General features: G+C 41.9%; 1 protein-coding gene across 5 annotated transcripts in view; it reads left to right on the top strand.

Annotated features, from left to right (window-relative positions):
* The window catches only part of LOC141066693 (uncharacterized), a 169,966-nt gene extending 150,640 nt beyond the window's left edge, over positions 1-19,326 (top strand). For all 5 annotated transcript variants that reach the window (XM_073558001.1, XM_073558017.1, XM_073558026.1 and 2 more), the window contains 3 exons: positions 633-711; positions 1,462-1,662; positions 18,825-19,326. In XM_073558001.1, the coding sequence (XP_073414102.1) occupies positions 633-711; positions 1,462-1,662; positions 18,825-18,881 (337 nt within the window). In that variant the 3' untranslated portion in view covers positions 18,882-19,326. The remainder of the gene's footprint in view (positions 1-632; positions 712-1,461; positions 1,663-18,824) is intronic.
* The last annotated feature ends 506 nt before the right edge of the window (positions 19,327-19,832 follow it).

Below are 19,832 nucleotides of genomic sequence, written 5' to 3'. Positions count from 1 at the left end.
TTTAGTTCCTGTGAAGCACCTGAAGGGTTAATAATCTTCTAGAATGTAGTTTTGAGTAGCTTGAGGGGTGCAGTTTTTAGAAAGGTGTCACTTTTAGGTATTTTCTGTCATATAGACCCCTCAAAGTGACTTCAAATGTGAGGTGGTCCCTAAAAAAATGGTTTTGTAAATTTTGTTGTAAATATGAGAAATCACTGGTCAACTTTTAACCCTTATAACTTCCTAACAAAAAAAAAATTGTTTCCAAAATTGTGCTGATGTAAAGTACACATGTGGGAAATGTTATTTAGTAACTATTTTGTGTCACATAACTCTCTGGTTTAACAGAAAAATTCAAAATATGAAAATTGTGAAATTTTCAAAGTTTTCACCAAATTTCTGATTTTTTCACAAATAAACGCAAAAATTATCAACCTAAATTTACCACTAACATGAAGCCCAATATGTCACGAAAAAACTTTCTCAGAATCGCTAGGATCCGTTGAAGCGTTCCAGAGTTATTACCTCATAAAGGGACACTGGTCAGAATTGCAAAAAATGGCCAGGTCATTTAGGTCAAAATAGGCTGGGTCATGAAGGGGTTAATACAATTTCTATCATATTCATTGACATCCTTTTTGTATTTTGTGCAGAAGTTTGTCTCGGAGTAAAGCCTCAGAGTGTCACAGGAACCCAGAGAGAACTGGATCAGCAGTTCGTAGATTGTCACTGGTAAGGTTCTGCTCATGGTGGAATCGTAAATCAACCAACCAAGCATTGGACACATATGGTTACCAAAACTAGTGCAAAGAAAAAATGGAGATGTTCCCATAACAAGCAATCACATTCCAGCTCTCTCTTTTTAGATGTTGATTAAAAAATTAAACCTGATTGATTGCTTTGTGCAACGACACCACTGTTTTAATGCCTTGTTTTTGATGACTGTCTGCCAATTAGAGGTCTTTGTCAATGATTTTAAAAATTAGTTTTGTTTTTTTTTTTCTAATATGATTGATACATTTATCGTTAATAGGATCCATTGGTCCTATACCAAAATTATTCTCGAGGATTTACACCCAGTATGTTAGTAATCAGATGTTCGAGTGCTGGTCAGAGTTGATGTTCCGTTTACTTTTGTCTTCACAACGTGAATTAGCGTCTCACAAATTGATAAAAAAAAAATCTTCTTGAATGAAGGATTTTTTTAGCTGTTCCTTTTGGTTGTAGAAAAATTGAGTGTCAGCTGTTGTTACAGATCTGATTTGTCATGAAGCAATTCTTCCCCATATGATTGTATTACTAATCAGTTTTGCCATTCGCAGAGAACCATCCACGTTTGAGCCGACCTATATCTTATGTTAACTGGTATTTTTGTGGTGGAGTCGATGAAATAGGATGGTCTTACGAGGAAAACTTACAGAATGTACGGCAATTACAAGCTTTTACAATAGTGATCGGTTATTGATATTTTCATGACGGCAGGAAAGGAAGGACAACTCTCATCTGCGGTCAGCCTCCAGCCCATCACTCAGTGGTCCACATGATTTCAGCGCACTGAAGATTCTGCGCAATTTGCAAGGCAGAGTGAAGGAACTGCGGGGAGATAATGGAGGATACCATGGCAGGAGCATGGAGGATCTGAGTATACTAAGGACTGACTTAGGAGGCTCATATCGAGAGAAAGTAAGTGAAAAAAATCTGTTGTTTTTTTCTCTGCACAGTGGAGGCATGCCACCATTCAGCTACTATATTTGTTTCATGCCAAAATGGTGTTATTAGATAGCACATTGCATATCAACTCAGTAGTACGTGAGTTGCAATATGAAATGCACTATTAAGTATGTCTATGCTGTGTAGGCATCCCACAGGGAGGATACTGGACGGAGTGTATATCTCTCCCTGAAAGTTAAGCTGGGTCAGATATTAAAAGTCGGGTAGTACTGGTTGGTGCAGCAGCACAGGTGCTGAGCCGTTTTATTCATTGTAGTACTGGGCCGATTTTTATTGGAGTGATGAGGAGGATTTGGTAGTGGGACTCATCACTCCCACTCCAGTACTGGTAGTACTGGAGACTTATGCTGCTCAGCTGAGCACGGTCGCCTCATTACAGACACCTAAATTGCTGAAAAAAGCCTCAAAGAGACACAGCCTCCGGACTGATATGGTGTATTTCTGAGAAGGATATGAACGGTGATTAAATGTGCTAAACCCTGAGTTGCTGGAGAGCCAAGCCGGGCACACCCTGGTAGCGCGAGTCAGAGGTTTGATGTATTAGTTAGCTCCTAGCCTTACAAGTCTTTGTTGTTTTTGGTTGCTTGATTGTTTGCTGCAGTTTGGCTGAAAATAAGCCCCACATTTCCTTTCTATGGACTGTTTCCGTCTATGTCACAGGCATGCCGCCCTACAACTCCCCTAGCGTGTTACAGCTGCTATTCCTAGGGAGATAGCCAGCTGTCGTAGAGTGACTTATGGGCCCGCTAGTGCTCCCTGGGTGGGTAACGGCTATACAAAGTTATCTACTCTAAGTCAATGTCTAACCCTTTAACAAGTTACCCCTCTCTTGTGTGACATGCACATAAAGAGCTGTCTTACACCACGTGCCCATACTAGGAAGCGCCTGTCTGAATCCTGTTCATTTAGACACTGTTCATATGTTCAGGTTTTAAACACATTAGATAGGGACTGCTCCATTAAGGGTTACCTTGACGAGGTGGAGTAGCTTTGTACACTTTTTTTTGCAAAAAAACGTTTCGACTAAATACCCTGTATTTGTTGCCATCTTTTTATCAGCACTTGCTGATTACTGTCATATTTGTTACTGCAGGGTATTTCTGCACATTTGTCATTCTGTGTTTTCTTTTTGTGTTTCAGTCAGTGGGTGGTGTGAACACTGTCCGACCGACTTGTTCACATTTGTGCATGTCACATGTGTTTTTAATGACTAAGGATGTTTAGCCAAACCATGGAAATCTTTTCCTTTTAGAGAACATTCTGGTTTGGCTAAATATCCTTACACATGTTTCACGTCTCGCTAAGGATTGGCCTTTGTATTAAAGGATATCTCCCTCCAATAGTTGATGTAGAGAGCCACCTTTCTCACTTCTGGAGGACAGTTAATTTGCATATCCGTGCTGGTCACATAGTAGAACATATTACTGATTACAAAAATGTATTTGTTATAGATAAAGTAATGGATGTTTTACAAATCAGGATTCCCTCTATTACCAGAACATGTCGCTCATTTTAGCAGTATACAGATAACCTATTAATTTCGAGGAAGCAGTGTAATATTTAATTCATCCTGCAGTAGCACTACGGAGAAACCTGGGTTATTCAACAGCTTGGCAATTATTTCCTGCCCTGTGGATGTTTAAGTACATTGCTCCCCTGAAATCAGTAGGCTACCTATAAGTCCTTAAAATCTGTTTTCATAAAAAAGCAATAAATTAAATGATAATTTTGAATGAAATAAATTAATCTACATGAATATATATCTGATGCCTCACAAAAACCCAAGAATGGGGCTCTGAAATGCTGTTAGATTGGAGCAGTGACCATGTATGCACCATGGAGCAATACTCAGCTATCTCTTATGGTCCTATAGATAAAAAGCATTTCTCCTTCGCCTCATTGGGGGACACAGACCGTGGGTGTTATGCTGCTGCCACTAGGAGGCTGACACTAGGTTGAGACAAAAAGTTAGCTCCTCCCCTGCAGTATACACCCTCATGCTGGCTCCCAGTGAGCCAGTTCAGTGCAAAAGCAGTAGGAGATCATTCATATCATACAACACATCAAGCGAAAGACAAGCAGAACAAACCGAAAGGCTAACAGGGTGGGTGCTGTGTCCCACAATGATTGGCTCGGAGAAAAGGATTTTACAGTGAGTACACAAAAATCCCTATTTCTCCTTCGCCTCATTGGGTGACAGACCGTGGGACGTCCCAAAGCAGTCCCTGGGTGGGGAACAACATAACAGATCGAACCCCATGTACTAACTGATTAAAGAAGAGCCACCACCGCTTGCAGAATACGTCTGCCAAGGGGCGCATGTGCAGGAGTCTGAGTGTGAATACTGTAGTGCTTTGAGAATGTGTGCAGACTAGACGAATATGTATATGTTTTTATACAATATGTCTGTGGGGTTAGAAATGGGGGCGTCTTATTGACACCTCTCTATTACTAACCTCGGGCTTGATGTCACCTGACAATACAAAGGTGACATCAACCCCCCCCCCACAACTATCACCCAACTTGCCACCGCTACAGGTCAAGTGGAAAGAGCGAGGCTATGTGCCAGAATTGGCACATCTTAGAGATGCGCATTTTCTGGGGTGGCTGAGAACTGATGTTTTTAGCCTGGGGGAGGTCAATATCCATGGCCCCTTCCTAGCCTTTGCCGGTTATTAATTATAGGGGGACCCTATGTCATTTTTTTTAGTGTCCCCCATTTTAATAGCCAGTAAAGGCTAAGTATACAGTTGTGAGCTGATATTAATAGCCCGGGAAGCTCCATGGGAATTACCCCCTTCCCAGGCTATAAACATTGGCCTGCAGCCATCGGCTTTCCCTCTGCTGGTTAAGAAAATTACATGGGAGCCCTAGCCATTTTTTCCAGAAAAATAATCTTTTATTAATTACATTTTTACCACCAAGCTTGTGTGTTTGCCACAAGTTTTACATTTTCATACTGGGAAATGGGTAAAAGTGGCACCTAAATTTGTCCCACAATTTCTACTGAACTTGGCAATACCCCATATGTTGCTGTGTAGCACTAATTAGCCATACGGAGAGACTTGGGAGGTACGGAACACTTTTTACCTCCTGCAATGCAGATTTTCCTAGAATAGTTTGTGAATTCCATATAAAGAGCCCCTAAGTGGTAGAAAAGCAGAATCCCCCCTCAAGTGACCCCATTTTGTAAATTATAACCCTTTGGGAATTTATCTAGAGATGTAGTGATGATTTTGATTCCATGGGTGTTTTCCAGAAACAAGCAGCAGTGGATGTTGCTGGGTGAAAATTGCAAACTGCTATTGTAGTGACCAGTACGTTGCAGTCACCAGTACATTATGCCCAGCTTATGCTTTTGGAGACACACACCTGTAAATTAGGCGGGCTCTCATCACTACAGAAATGCCAAACATGTGGTCGCTAAATTTGGTTTAGGCACACTGGGGCTCAGAAGGGAGGGGGGCATTTGGATTTGTGAGCAGAGAATTTGCTGAATTTCGTTTGAGGGGTTAGGAGCCATTTCTCTCTTCCAGAGCCTTTGTGCTACCAGTAACGTGGAAGCCCCCTATATTTCCATTAACAGATGATGGACCTGATTAGGGCTTGCATTTATTGTGGATTGAGTTGAAGCTTTTATTGGGAACATTTTACATAACATTTATGATCACAATTATCCGCATTCTGCGCTGAGCACTTACATCGGGGTTTCCATCTAATTCTGAATCTAATCTCCGAGGGTCGTGAGAGACAAAACCCCCAATGGATCCATTCACTATACTGAGGCAGCAGAGTTACTCTCGACTCTGACTGGCCTCTGTTCCGCGGTTTCCTTCTTTTCAGAAGTGCACAAAACTCTGGCCGACGGCACTTTTATGTATTACTAAAAAGACGAACACTGCCAGATCTCGGGTCCTATGGCGTCCACAGTGCCTCCATCTGCCTGCCTCATTATAGGGAATCTTCCGCCGGGGGTTCTGTCTGAATCACATATTTCAGAGATTTACACGGAAACCCTGGTGTAAGCGCTCAGTGCAGAGCACAGGATAAATGTGCGGCGAGCCTTACTGCAATCTTTGGGAAGCAGAATGAAAAATCAACAGCATGTGAAGAATTGGTTTCATTTATTTTTTACGCCGTTCCTCATGTGGTATAAGTAATTAGGCGACTTTATTTTTCGGTCAGTGCGATTACAGCGATACAAGATTTATATCGGTTTTTATGTTTGGCTGCTGTCACACACTAAATGACTCTTTTTCTTGTGAAAAGTTTTGCATCACCATATTTTGAGAGCTATATTTTATCCGACAGTTATCTTATGGCTTGTTTTTTGCGGGACGAACTGACGTTTTTATTGGTACCATTTTCGGGCAAAATTGGTAACACAGCTTTATTCTTCGGGTAAGTGCGATTACAACGATACCCAATTTATCTTTTTTACGTTTTGGCTCTTTTACACAATAAAAACTATTTTATAGAAAAAATAATTATTTTTGCATAGCTTTATTCTGAGAGCTATAACTTTTTTTTATTTTCCTGCTGATGGAGCTGTATTGCGGCTTGTTTTTTGCAGGACAAGATGACGTTTTCAGCGGTACCATATTTACTTACATTCATCTTTTTAATCGCGTTTTATTGCACTTTTTGTTTGGCGGTATGATGATAAAGCATTGATTTTTGCCTCTTTTTTTACTTTTTTTAGTGTTGACTGAAGGAGTTAATTAGTGGGACAGTTTGATAGAGCGGGTCGTTACGGACGCGTCAATATCAAATATGTGTACTTTTATTGTTTATTTTTTTATTTACATAAATGTATTTATTGGAAAAGTATTTTTCCTTTTTTTTTTTTTTAAATGCCTGTGATCGGTGCTAGTACCGATCATGGGTGTTGCTGCAGGGTGTCAGCTCTCACACAGAGCTGACACCCACATGTGATCGCTGCGGTGCTCAGCGTGAGGTCGTGCGATTGTGCCACCGTCCATGTACTGGTCTGCGGAAGCTGTGTTCCAGCAAATAGCCGTATATCAGGAAGGGGTTAAACAGGTTACACCACAGCTCCATTCACTGTGTAGTGGCCGTTCCTTGGTACTGCAGTTCAGCTCCTAAATACAGCTCCTAAGTACAGGTGATTGGTGCCAAATATAAAACTATGCCTTCCCACCTGCTTATTTTCCCTTAATCTACACCCTTCTTTTCTTTGATTAACAGCTTTGGCCACGCAATGATGCATCGGGCGCCTGTACTCGGTTCAAACCATCATTCTGTGCTGACAGTCCCTTTAAGTGAAATAGACCTATAGAAAAGAACCAGTACACAGTGAAGAGAGCTGTTCCGGGCCATACACCAATCTAATATTAATGAAGTATCCTAATGATAAAACAGCAGGAGTTGCGCAGTGTTGCTGAAGAATAGGAAAATATGGTTCCCTTTTCAGGGTATTTATCTTTCATTCATATGAAACAGGCCATTGCTTTTTGGCACTGAACCCGTGTTTAAGCTCACACTTTATTAATTTTAACCTTTAAGGACCAGAGATCTTTAAAGACCTCATTGAATAATTATGACATCAAATGATTGACATCATCAAATGATTATGACATCATTGAATAACTGTGACATCATCAGTTGATTATGACATCTATTGATTGTGCTATGACATCATCGATTGATTGTGATATCAAATGATCATGACCTCATTGAATAATTGTGACATCATCGGTTGATTATGACTTAAAATGATTATGACATCAAATGATTATGACATCATAGAATAATTGTGACATCAGTTGATTATGACATCATCAGCGGGGCATCATCAGTTGATTATGACATCATCAAATGATCATGACCTCATTAAATATGATATCATTGAATAATTGTAACATCATCAGTTGATTATGACATCATCGATTCATTGTGATATCATATGATTATGACATCATCTCTATATATATATAGAGAGAGAGAGAGAGAGAGAGAGATAGATAGATAGCTTACCATTTGCTGTGTGCTCATATTCAGGACCAGGTCCTGCTCTGCCCTTATTTACATTGACGTCATTATGACACATAGTAAGGTTTTAATACTAGAAATTAGAACCATCCCAATTTAGGTACACCTTGACGCTGGTGGGATGGCTTTTGATCAAAAACGCTATTTATGAAGTACACTGTATTATTTATATGCACTGTTGCTTTTACTTATTTACGTACAGCAGAATATACCGTATGTTCATTTTGTTTCTGTCTTATGTCTGATCAGAGTGTGATATGATTCTCAGATTAGGGAAAGATGGAGAAAAAGGCTCCATTCTGTTAATCCGTGGAAATAGGACTGCACTCAAATGTCATCCGAGTGCAGTTCGATGGTTTCCACAAACTCCTTTACTTGCATGGCCGAGTGAGATCGAAATATCAAATAATACTCGGACATGCAGCGAGTCTGACACATGCACGGCCCCATAGAATAACATTGGTCCAAAGCGCGATCTGATGTTTTTATCGGATTGTATTCGGACCCAAAACATGGCCATGTGCACAATCCTTAAGAGAGAGATATAACACAATGCAAGCAGAATTATCGGACTTTTGTAACCTACTTAAATATAACGTTATGCGTTATGTTAGTGACTGATGTGGGAAGATACAATACTGGGGACATTTAGAACTGCACAGAGGAACATCCTCCCGCTATCATGTAGCACGATTAGGTCTACACATGCAGACTATAGCCAGGCTCACACTGCGTCTGCACTGGAGCTCATCATAAATTGGTGTATGTAGTAGGTAATCAATCTAATGGAAATCTGTCAAAAGTTTACTTGACCAGAGATGGGGAACAGAAGGGTTGCCCAGATCTATGCAGACATGTGTAATTGGTAGCTATGGATGACACTACTATCTTCTTTTTTACTGGCCTTTATAAATGTCCCCGTGGTTTCCATGAACATGCAGCAGTGTTATATGATGGTTATCTACAACTATACTCCATATTCCAACTATTTAACCAGTTACCTTTCTCTTAGAAAATCCACCTTGCATCTGTAGAAATAAACAGCTACCTTAAGGGCAGGGCTGTGGAGTCGGAGTCGGAGTTAGTTTTGGTTGGAGTCGGAGTCGGTAGAAATGTACCGACTCCGACTCCAGCTTTAAAAAAAATGTATTAATATTTCATAATTGAACTTTCATATAAATTTTATAAATGTTACTCAAATATATATGTTCTATCAAACTATGAACAACAGTGATAAGCAGTTCTGCTGGAGATAGAGACATTTCTTACTTCTTGTGTGTCACTGTTCTCCACTGCCCTTATCTAATCTTATACTTGGTTAACCTCATGCTGCCCCAACCCCCCTACTTACAATGTATGAAACTGAAAGTGAAAATGTGTTGCAAATTCTTAGTAGTAAAGCTCCTCCTCTAGACTAGATCATACTAGGTGTGCGTCTTCCAAGCATCTCACAGCTGCCTGCTACTCAGAAGAGGAAGACTGTAAGAAGTATTATCCTTTCAACAAACTTTGCATCAGTTAACTGTAAGTACATGAGGAATAATAACAGTATTACTGACCACTATATCAGTTGTACGACCTGGCAATAATTTTGTACAATTGTTTTTAGGAAAAACAATTGTCATTTGGATTGTGAATGCAGAATTAAAAACCTGAGAATGTCAAAGAAGCATCACATTAAATCAGCTGTATTTGAACATTTCACCATCACTCAAGATAGAAAACATTATGTCTGTCAGTGTATGACAAATGATCCAGACGAAAACAAATGCTGTGAAGCCAAGATGAGTGCATATTCAGGCAAAGATAAAAATGCTCCTACCAGAGCTTCTAATCTAAAGAGACATTTACAGCGCTTTCATCCAGAAGTACTGAAAGCAGTGGATGAGAAAGACTGCATCCAAACCAATGAACCAGTGCCCAGCTCTTCCAGCCAAACAAAGGAGCAGAGAACTTTGCAGCCATCAGTTGCAAGATATTTTGTCAGTGACAAAGTTACTGTGACAATGACAGTAGATACATTTAAAAAACAGATCGTAGAGCTTGTTGTAAAGGATAGTGTGCCTATTTCATTATTTTCACGACCAGCTTTTATGTGTCTGAATGGGGAAATGGCCCGCAAGCTTGGTGTTTCTCTGTAGAGAGTATTAGAAAATTAGTAATCGAAGAAGCTTTTAAACAAAAGGAAGAACTTAAAAAAACTCTCAAGGGACGCTTTCTGTTTCTTAAAATGGATGCCTGCACACGTCACAGAGTGAACTATTTTGCCATCAGTGTCCGATTTGTTTGTGACAAAAATGAAATAATTACCAAGACATTGGCAGTAAAAGACACCAAAGCTCATCACACCAGTGAGTTTCTCCAGGTCTTGGTGGAAAAGCTTTTGCAAGACTATGAACTTAAAAAAGAGCAAGTTCTTTCTGTCGTAACTGACAATGCTTCAAATATGATAAGTACTATTAAGCTAATGAATGAGAGTAATGATGGTGACCAGCAGCTAGAAGAACATTCTGGGTCCACAGACACAGAAATGTTTGAAATAGAGGAACACAGTATTGTAACTGAGGAGCAAACTGAAGTTGCTTCAGATGAACAGCAACATGATAGTTTAGATGATCTTGTTGAAACTGTGTCAATATGTTCTTTCATTCATCACATGCGCTGTGTTGTGCATACGCTACAGCTGGCTATAAGAGACAGTCTGCAAGAAGGACATGCTGCTGCACTGATTGGCAAGGTGAGAAAATTGGCTACTGTTGCCAGAACCCCTAAAGTTGACTCAATTTTGAAGAGACGTGCTGGAAAAGGGGCAATTATTGATCAAGCCACACGATGGGGCAGTACTTACTTAATGATTCAGCGCTTGGTTGAACTGAAAACCTTTCTTGTAGACATGGCTAACCCTCAACTGACGCTAAATGAAAGTCAGTGGAATCAGGTGACTGAGCTGGAAAAATTGCTAGAGCACCCATTTACAGTGACTAAAAAATTACAAGCAGAGGACTTAACTCCAGGTATTTTCTTAAAGGAGTGGAAGAACCTGATGTTTCGCCTGTCCCAAAGAGGAGGGTTAATTGCAAGTGGCATTGCTACATCAATGAAACGGAGAGAGGAGCTACTATTACAAAATAACATTCTTTTGGCAGCTGTTTATGTAGACCCAATGCATCGGATTCTTCTAGATGATCAACAGCTAAGTAAAGGAAAAGAAGCTCTGTTTGAAATAGCAGTAAGGATGAAAGGGTTGCAGAACAGTCAGGAGGAACAAGAAGAATTTGGTCGTCCTGCCACATCTTGACCCTCATCATCAACTGATGAAGAATTTAATTTCGAAAAATATTTGGATCACAAGGACCGTGCAAAGCGTTCCCGCATAGAAGAAGAGTCATCCCCATCAAGGAACACAGCCAGTACATTTCAGCAGAATTTTTCATGTGCACTAAAAGAAATTGAGAAATTTGACCGTTCATCAAAAATAACAGTGCAACAAGCGATTCCTCTGTATCCTGACATTGTCAGAGATGTTGCCCGAGTGGTTACTGCTTTGCCACCAACACAAGTTAGTGTAGAGAGGTTGTTCTCTGCTCTCAAAATAATTAGATCAGATTTGAGGGCATCCATGAAGGAGGATCTGACAGAGGCAATACTTTTTCTGAGGACAAATTTATAGATTTCTTCTTATTAACTGCATAAAAGTGTTTATTGCATATTTACTTACAGTTTAGAAAAGTTTATAAAAGTTATTTGCTATATTCTAATTGTATTCTAATAAATGTAGTTTTTGCTCTAAGTGGTCTGATTACTTATATGATGGTGAGAAACTGAATAAGCACGATGTTTAATATTTTACAACAGTAAATTTGTTGTTATGAATTGGCCATTTATGAAGGAGTTGGAGCCGGAGTCGGAGCCTGATAAAATCCAGGAGTCGGAGTCGCAACTGTGGCTTACCGACTCCACAGCCCTGCTTAAGGGAATTTGTCACCCTTTTTTTCGACTATTTGCTGCAGGCACCGACATCAGGGGCTTATCTACAGCAATTCTGTAATGCTGTAGATAAGCCACCGATGTAACCTGAACGATAAGAAAAACAAGTTAGATTATACTCACCCGGTAGGGGGGGCGATCTTGTCCGATGGGTGTCGCGGTCCGGTCCGGCGCCTCCCATCTTCATACGATGCCGTCCTCTTCTTTTCTTCCTGTCGTGGCTCTGTTGAGGGCAGAGCAGAATACTGCAGTGCGCAGGCGCCGGACCTCTCAGACCTCTCCCGGCGCCTGCGCACTGCAGGACTCTGCTCTGCCCTCAACAGGGCAGAGCAGTGCGCCTGCGCCGGAGCCACGACAGGAAGGAAAGAAGCGGACGGCAGCGTATGAAGATGGGAGGCACCGGACCGCGAAACCCATCGGACTGGACCGCCCCCCCCGGGTGAGTATAATCTAACTCCTTTTTCTTATCTTTCAGGTTACATCGTGGCTTATCTACAGCATTACAGAATGCTGTAGATAAGCCCCTGATGTCGGTGCCGGCAGCAAATAGTCGATAAAAAGGGTGACAGATTCCCTTTAAATGCAAAATTCCACAGAGCGGAAGCAACAAAGTGGAAAGAGAAAAAAAAAAATGTAAATATCGATATGCAGTGGTGACTAGAAAAGGTTCAGTCTTATTTCAGAAAGATCTGATTTTGGAAACCGCAGAGATCATGACTGGTTTTGTTCTTATTGAATCTATAAAAGTGAATTCAAAAATTTTATTTTTTAAAGTCTCTTGTCAATAAATATGTGAACTGCATTGTATTTTTATATGGTATGCATTGCTGAATTCCACCCCTCTCTCCCATGCTCCTGAATGCCCCATGTGAACTGCATTGTATTTTTATATGGTATGCATTGCTGAATTCCACCCCTCTCTCCCATGCTCCTGAATGCCCCATGTGAACTGCATCGTATTTTATATGGTATGCATAGCTTACCCATCTTCTTGTATCCATAATTGTACTCCATCTTGTTATCTTTGCCACACATCTAAGTGGTCTGTATAACCCCTTCCCCCTTTTATGACCTTTGCTTAACTCTGTGCATTTGTCCTGGGCAGTCACACCCCACTTTCACTCACACCTGACTGTCTTTAGCTGCACATATATTCAGCACCATGGGTCTACTCCAGACGTAGTCGGCTCCATCAATGTCAAAATCCTTATTTCAAAGTACTGATTTCTAAGTACTCTGAATTAGACTAGAATTGGACGGTAATTTGACTGCAAGTTAACAGCCTATAACACCACAACAATGTTTTGCCTTCTTTTTACTATCACCCCCATACTACTGTATTTCTCCCCAACTCCTGCAATCCCCCCTCCTAGTAAGGAACTATTCATCTCCCCCTCCATTCTCCCCAGCCACCTAACCTTCTCCTCACAACTGTTTCTCCACATCCAATCATTTTTCTCCAGACACACACGGCCACATCATGTCCTATCCTGCTCCCACCTTCTAATGCTCTGTCTACTGCTCCTTATTGCTGGCGACGTATCCCCAAATCCTGGCCCACCTCATCACATCCCTACACTCACTTCTACCACCCTGCCACGATCCTCTACACGTCCTTGCAACCATGATAACCTCATACCCATTCATCCAGCCCCCACTCCCTCAACCCCCTTACCTGGAGCCCTATGGAACGCACGCTCTGTCTGCAACAAGCTATCATTTATCCATGACCTCTTTATCACCAACAAACTCTCCTTCCTTGCCATTCCTGAAACCTGGCTCTCTCCCTCTGACACAGCCTCTCCAGCTGCACTTTCCTATGCCGGATTCCATCTCTCTCACACCCCTCGCCCCAGCAACAAACGTGGTGGAGGAGTTGTCTTGCTCCTCTCCGATACCTGCTCCTTTACCCCAATTCCTCTGCCACCCTCCGCTACTCTTCCCTCGTTCGAGGTGCACTCCGTCCGCATCTATTCCCCCTCCAGCCTCCAACTGGCTGTCATCTACCGCCCCCCCAGAACTAGCCATCTTCACCTTTCTCGACCACTTCACCACCTGGCTACTCCATTTCCTTTCTGCTGACATCCCCACCATCATCATGGGCGACTTCAACATCCCCATTGACACTTCCACCCCGACTGCCTCTAAACTTCTGTCGCTCATGGTTTCCCTCGGCCTCACTCAATGGTCCTCTGCGGCCACTCACAAAGATGGTCACACACTGGACCTTATCTTCACTCGTCTCTGTTCCCTCACTAATCTCAATAACTCACCCCTCCCCCTGTCTGACCACAACCTACTGACATTCTCTTCCCTCTTCTCTCCTACTGCGCAACCCCCGCTCCATAAACTCGCTCACCCTCGCAGGAATCTCAAACACCTCAATTTACAATCACTCTCTGAATCCCTTCTCCCTCTTACAGGCATAACTTCCCTTCATGACTCAGATGCTGTTGCCACTTTTTATAACACCACAATAACAGCAACACTCGATTCGGCTGCCCCCCTCACGCACAGCAAAACTCGAACAATCAACAGGCATCCCTGGCTGACCAGCCTGACCAAAGACCTTAGACGGGTTTCCAGGTCCGCTGAGTCGAGATGGAAGAGAACCCATTCTACTGAGCACTTCAACGCATACAAGCAGTCCCTTGTCAGCTTTAAGTCCACACTCTCTGCCGCAAAACAAACTTACTTCGCATCTCTCATATCCTCCCTGTCTCACAACCCTAAACAGCTCTTCCACACTTTCAATTCTCTCCTCCGGCCCACAACACCTTCTCCCTCTCCTCTCATTTCAGCTGAAGACTTTGCCTCCTTCTTTAAGCAGAAGATCGACACGATCAGACAAAACTTTGGCCCGCAGCCCCCAATTCCCCTCTTAGCCGCTCAGCCCTGTTCTGCAAAAGCCAGTTTCACCACCATGACAGAAGATCAGCTCTCCACCCTTCTGTCAAGATCACACCTCACCACTTGTGCCCTCGACCCACTCCCGTCTCACCTCATCCCTAACTTGGCCACAGTCCTCATCCCATCTCTAACACACCTTTTCAACCTTTCACTTCCAAATGGTGTCTTTCCTTCATCCTTCAAACATGCATCAATCACACCCATCCTCAAAAAGTCATCCCTTGACCAATCCTCTGTGTCTAACGATCGCCCAATATCTCTTCTCCCTTACGCCTCAAAACTACTGGAGCAGCATGTATATCTTGAACTGTCCTCCCACCTCTCCTCCTGTTCTCTCTTTGATCGGTTACAATCTGGCTTCTGACCACATCACTCAACTGAAACTGCCTTAACTAAAGTCACTAACGACTTACTAACCACCAAGAGCAAGCGACACTACTGTCCTCCTTCTCCTGGACCTGTCCTCTGCCTTCGACACCATAGACCATTCCCTCCTGCTACAGACTCTCATCTCTTGGCATCACAGACCTGGCCCTATCCTGGATCTCATCATACCTAACAGACCGAACATTTAGTGTCTCCCTCTCACACACCACCTCCTCACCTCGCCCCCTGTCTGTCGGTGTTCCCCAAGGCTCTGTCCTAGGACCCCTACTATTCTCCATCTATAACTTCGGCTTGGACAGCTCATAGAATCTCACGGTTTGCAGTATCACCTCTATGCCGATGACACGCAGATCTACCTATCTGGACCCGACCTCGCCTCCTTACTGACTGAAATCCCACAATGTCTGTCTGCTATCTCAGCCTTCTTCTCTGCTCGCTTTTTCAAACTGAACATGGACAAAACAGAATTCATCATCTTTCCCCCATCCCACTCTACCCCTCCACCAGACCTATCCATCAATGTCAACGGCTGCTCTCTTTCCGCAGTCCCGCACGCTCGGTGCCTAGGGGTGATCCTCGACTCTGCGCTCTCTTTCAAACCACATATCCAACCCTCGTCTCCTCCTGCCGCCTCAAACTCAAAAATATTTCCCGGATCCGCTCATTCCTCAATCACGAAACCACAAAAACACTAGTGCATGCTCTTATCTCCCGCCTCGACTACTGCAACCTCCTACTCTCTGGCCTCCTCTCTAGCACTCTGGCTCCGCTCCAGTCCATCCTACACTCTGCTGCCCGACTAATTCACCTTTCTCCCCGCTATTCCCCAGCCTCCCCCCTATGCCATGCCCTTCACTGGCTTCCTATTGCCCAGAGTCTACAATTCAAAACCACTAACCATGACATACAAAGCCATCCTCAACCTGTCTCCTCCATACATCTGTGACATGGTCTCTAGGTGCCTACCCGCACGCAACCTTCAATCATCTCAAGATCTCCTTCTCTACTCCCCCCTTATCTCTTCTTCCCACAACCGCACAAGACTTCTCCCGTGCTTCCCCCATATTCTGGAGCTCCCTGCCGCAACACATTAGACTCTCACCATCAACGGAAACCTTCAGGAAGAACCTGAAGACCCACCTGTTCCGACAAGCCTGCAACGATCCTCGGTCTACTGAACCACAGCAAGACCTGCTCTACCCTCTCCTACTGTATCCTCACCCATCCCTGTAGACTGTGAGCCCTCACGGGCAGGGTCCCCTCTCCTTATGTACTTGTGTCCCTTGTCTTACACATGTTTATTATACTTGTCTATATTTCCCCTTATCACATGTAAAGCGCCATGGAATAAATGGCGCTATATAAATGCATAATAATAATAAATATGTCCTACTATGGCAGTTTCTACATTTTAGGCCATCAATATTAGATCTCTCAGCCCGGATGCAGATTAGGAGGGGCAGAGGTATTCGTGTGAGCGCTGCAGCCTCTTCTACATTGTCAAGCTTTCCATTGATCTAATATTTAAGGCATATCCTCCCAAAGGCCCACTATGCATTAAAGTCAGCCACACCGGCTAATTTCCCAGCGACCAGTCAGTTATATGATGTGCATGGGGCATCCCAACTCTTCCCAGACAGATGATGTCAGGGAAGAGAAGAATATTTCAGACTATCAGCCATGATAAGGACATACCTGAAAACCACTTAGAGGACTTATCAGTTTCAAATGCAAGTGAGCATAGTTATCAATTATTCTCTACTAGCTGAAGAGCCCGGTGTTGCCTGGGCATAGTAACTAACTGTGGCTAGTTATAACAAATTATAATGATTATCCTCCATCCCATAGTCCAGTGCCCATATACCCATCACACATCCTCCATCCCATAGTCCCGTGCCCATATAACCATCATACATATCTGCCATTCCAGAGTCTGCCCATATACCCATCATACATATCTGCCATTCCAGAGTCCCGCTCTCATATACCCATCATACACATCCGCCATCCCAGAGTCCCGTACCCATATACCCATCATACATATCTGCCATCCCATAGTCCCGTGCCCATATACCCATCATACATATCCTCCATCCCATCGATTGATTGTGATGTCATCATATGATTATGACATCAAATAATTATGACATCAAATGATTGACATCATTGAATAATTTTGACATCAGTTGATTATGACATCATCGAATGATTGAGATATCATCAAATGATCATGACCTCATTGAATAATTCTGACAACAAATGATTGACATCAGTTGATTATGACATCAATTATGACATCATCAAATGATTGTGACATAATCAGTTGATTATGACATCGATTGTGATATATGATTATGACATCATCGTCGATGCACACACACAAATACACACACACACTCAGCTTTATATATATAGATAGAGAGGTGAGGGCTTGTTTTTTGCGGGACAAGTTGTAGTTTTAAATTGCACTATTTGTTTTACAATATAATGTACTGAACCATGGACAAAAAATTCCAAGTGCTGTGAAATGGTAAAGAAAGTGCAGTAGCGCATTTTTATGTTTTTAAAACTTTTATTTTTTACATTATTATTTTTAGTCCCATTAGGGGACTTCCAACTGCGATTGCATATACCATATAGTATACAGTGAAAATGTCGGTCTCTTATAAAGCTTAGGCATGGACTGAACTTCACAGGAAGACTGAAATAACAGTGATGGGAGTCTTCAGCAGACTCCCAGATGTAACGTACTTAAGTCATAGTAAACCATCCGTCCCCTGCGCCCGCCAAGGTTGTAAGAGACGGAGGCTGGCAATATAATATATAAGGGTATCTCCGGGGTGTGGGATGAGTTTAGCTTTTGTGTTCCCTTCACATGTGAGGACCTGTCTCTTAACTGACAGCACTGGCTTCATAGAGCCAGAGGTTGGCGGAGGTAAATGGAAAACAAGTAGGTGGCCCCGCCATACTGCACCGAGCGCCTCTACTTGGTTGAACTTGTGCTGACAGAGTCCCTTTAGCATTGGATTCAACAGCAGCATCCTCCAGCTGACCAGCTTAGAAGGGAAGAGCTGCAGCTCATTCATCCATATATCAAGGTATTGAAACAGAGCTGTACCATGTAGTAAGACATATCTTAGGTTCACATCAACGTATAAAAAAGTCATTCAGAGCTTTAGAAAAGTTGGTAGATTTTTCTTATCATCAGCATGCAATCTGTTTTTTTTTTACTCAACAGCTATTAATCTTTTACAGGACCATTTACAGTTTCCCATCTTACAGAATTGCAATGTATCTGTAAAAATTGGATGTTATACTGTGGCTCCGTGCTGAGTGCTATTTTTTTATTTTTACGCACCCATAGACTCGAATGGGTGAGTCTCGTCTGATTTACAAAAGAAACTAGTGCATGCTGCGATATTTTTTCAGATTTAGCCAGTGAAAAATAAAAAAAATCGATAAGCTGCATTGCCCCATTGATTAACATTGGACAGAAAGTGATCCGTTTTTTTCACAGACAGCACTCGGACCAAAAATATGGTCATGTGAATGAGCCCTTATAGGTGAGCAGGCTACCTCTACCACATATGTGTAACACATCCTTTTAGTTATCGTTGTGCGCCATTTTCTATTCCAGTGATTACTATGCTTAGGATGATAGGATTTGCCTGGAGAATGACTTTATTGAGTATTTTAAAGCTCTTAGTTATCCTTATTTTCATCCTCAGGGTTACCACTCTGCTTTCTAATGATCCTATATTTATTGTGACCTAGTTATTTACCGTAATAAAAATGTTTCTTCAATTTCTTTATTTCAGCGACCTATTATAATGGAACGATCCACATCACAGATCCAAGGATATATGAGAAAATAAATCTCATGTGATATGAGGCCATAAAAGAAAGCCAAACATGAAGATTAGACGCAATAGCCATGAGAATCTGTTTATCTCTTTGGTGCTACAACATATCAATGTAAAAGAAATATATATTTTAATTTACTAATCTATACTAAACTGTACTGTGTACATTTTCCAGCGTAGATCCTAGAAGTGTGGATGGAGTAACCTGAAACATTATGTAACACTGTGAATTTACCTTATATACTGTAAAAATCAGCATTTAGAAATATTGTGGAACTGTACTGTAATCTGCCATAGTCAGGTGTAATAACATGGTTTGTGGTATCCTTAGTGCGTGCTTTATTTATATTTTAGGGTAAAACGTATGACACTGTGCTTTATCATTTACTTATGGTTATATGGGTCTGTACTGTTTTTATATTTTTTTTTATTAAAATGCCTTTTGTATTCTCTTGTACTTTTGTTTGTTTGTTTATGTAATTTATGTAACCTGCATCATAATGCTGTATGTAATCCACATAGTACAAATGTAGGCTACTAAGGATTATGAAACTGAGATTTTGGGTGAATTCTTGTTTGGCTTGCATCTATTGGCACTCCAAATCTAAACAACATACATTTAGGAGAGGGAAAAAAAACACTGCCGGACCCGCCTGACACTAGCTTATCTCCTACAGTACCATAGGATCAGATACGTTTGCTTTCAAGATACTTGTTTCTGCCGGCATCTGTAGACAGAGGAGAACCAAGAGACCATTATAGATGTTAAAGCTGGGGTGGGGAACCTTTTTTATGCCAAGGGTCATTTGTATATTTATACCATCCTTTGGGAGCTGTACAAAATTATCAATTTGAAAATAACCCTGCTTTATTTGGTTGAAATTTAATTAACTCGCCTCTAATGTGATGGCTGGAACTACTCTTTGTTGCGGCTGTGATGCTAGGTGGTAAGGATCATGTATG

This window comes from Dendrobates tinctorius, unplaced genomic scaffold (genome assembly GCF_039654945.1).
Source record: "Dendrobates tinctorius isolate UK_male_01 unplaced genomic scaffold, ASM3965494v1 ptg000003l, whole genome shotgun sequence".
Taxonomy (NCBI): Eukaryota; Metazoa; Chordata; class Amphibia; order Anura; family Dendrobatidae; genus Dendrobates; species Dendrobates tinctorius.
This window is presented reverse-complemented; position numbering and strand designations above follow the sequence as displayed.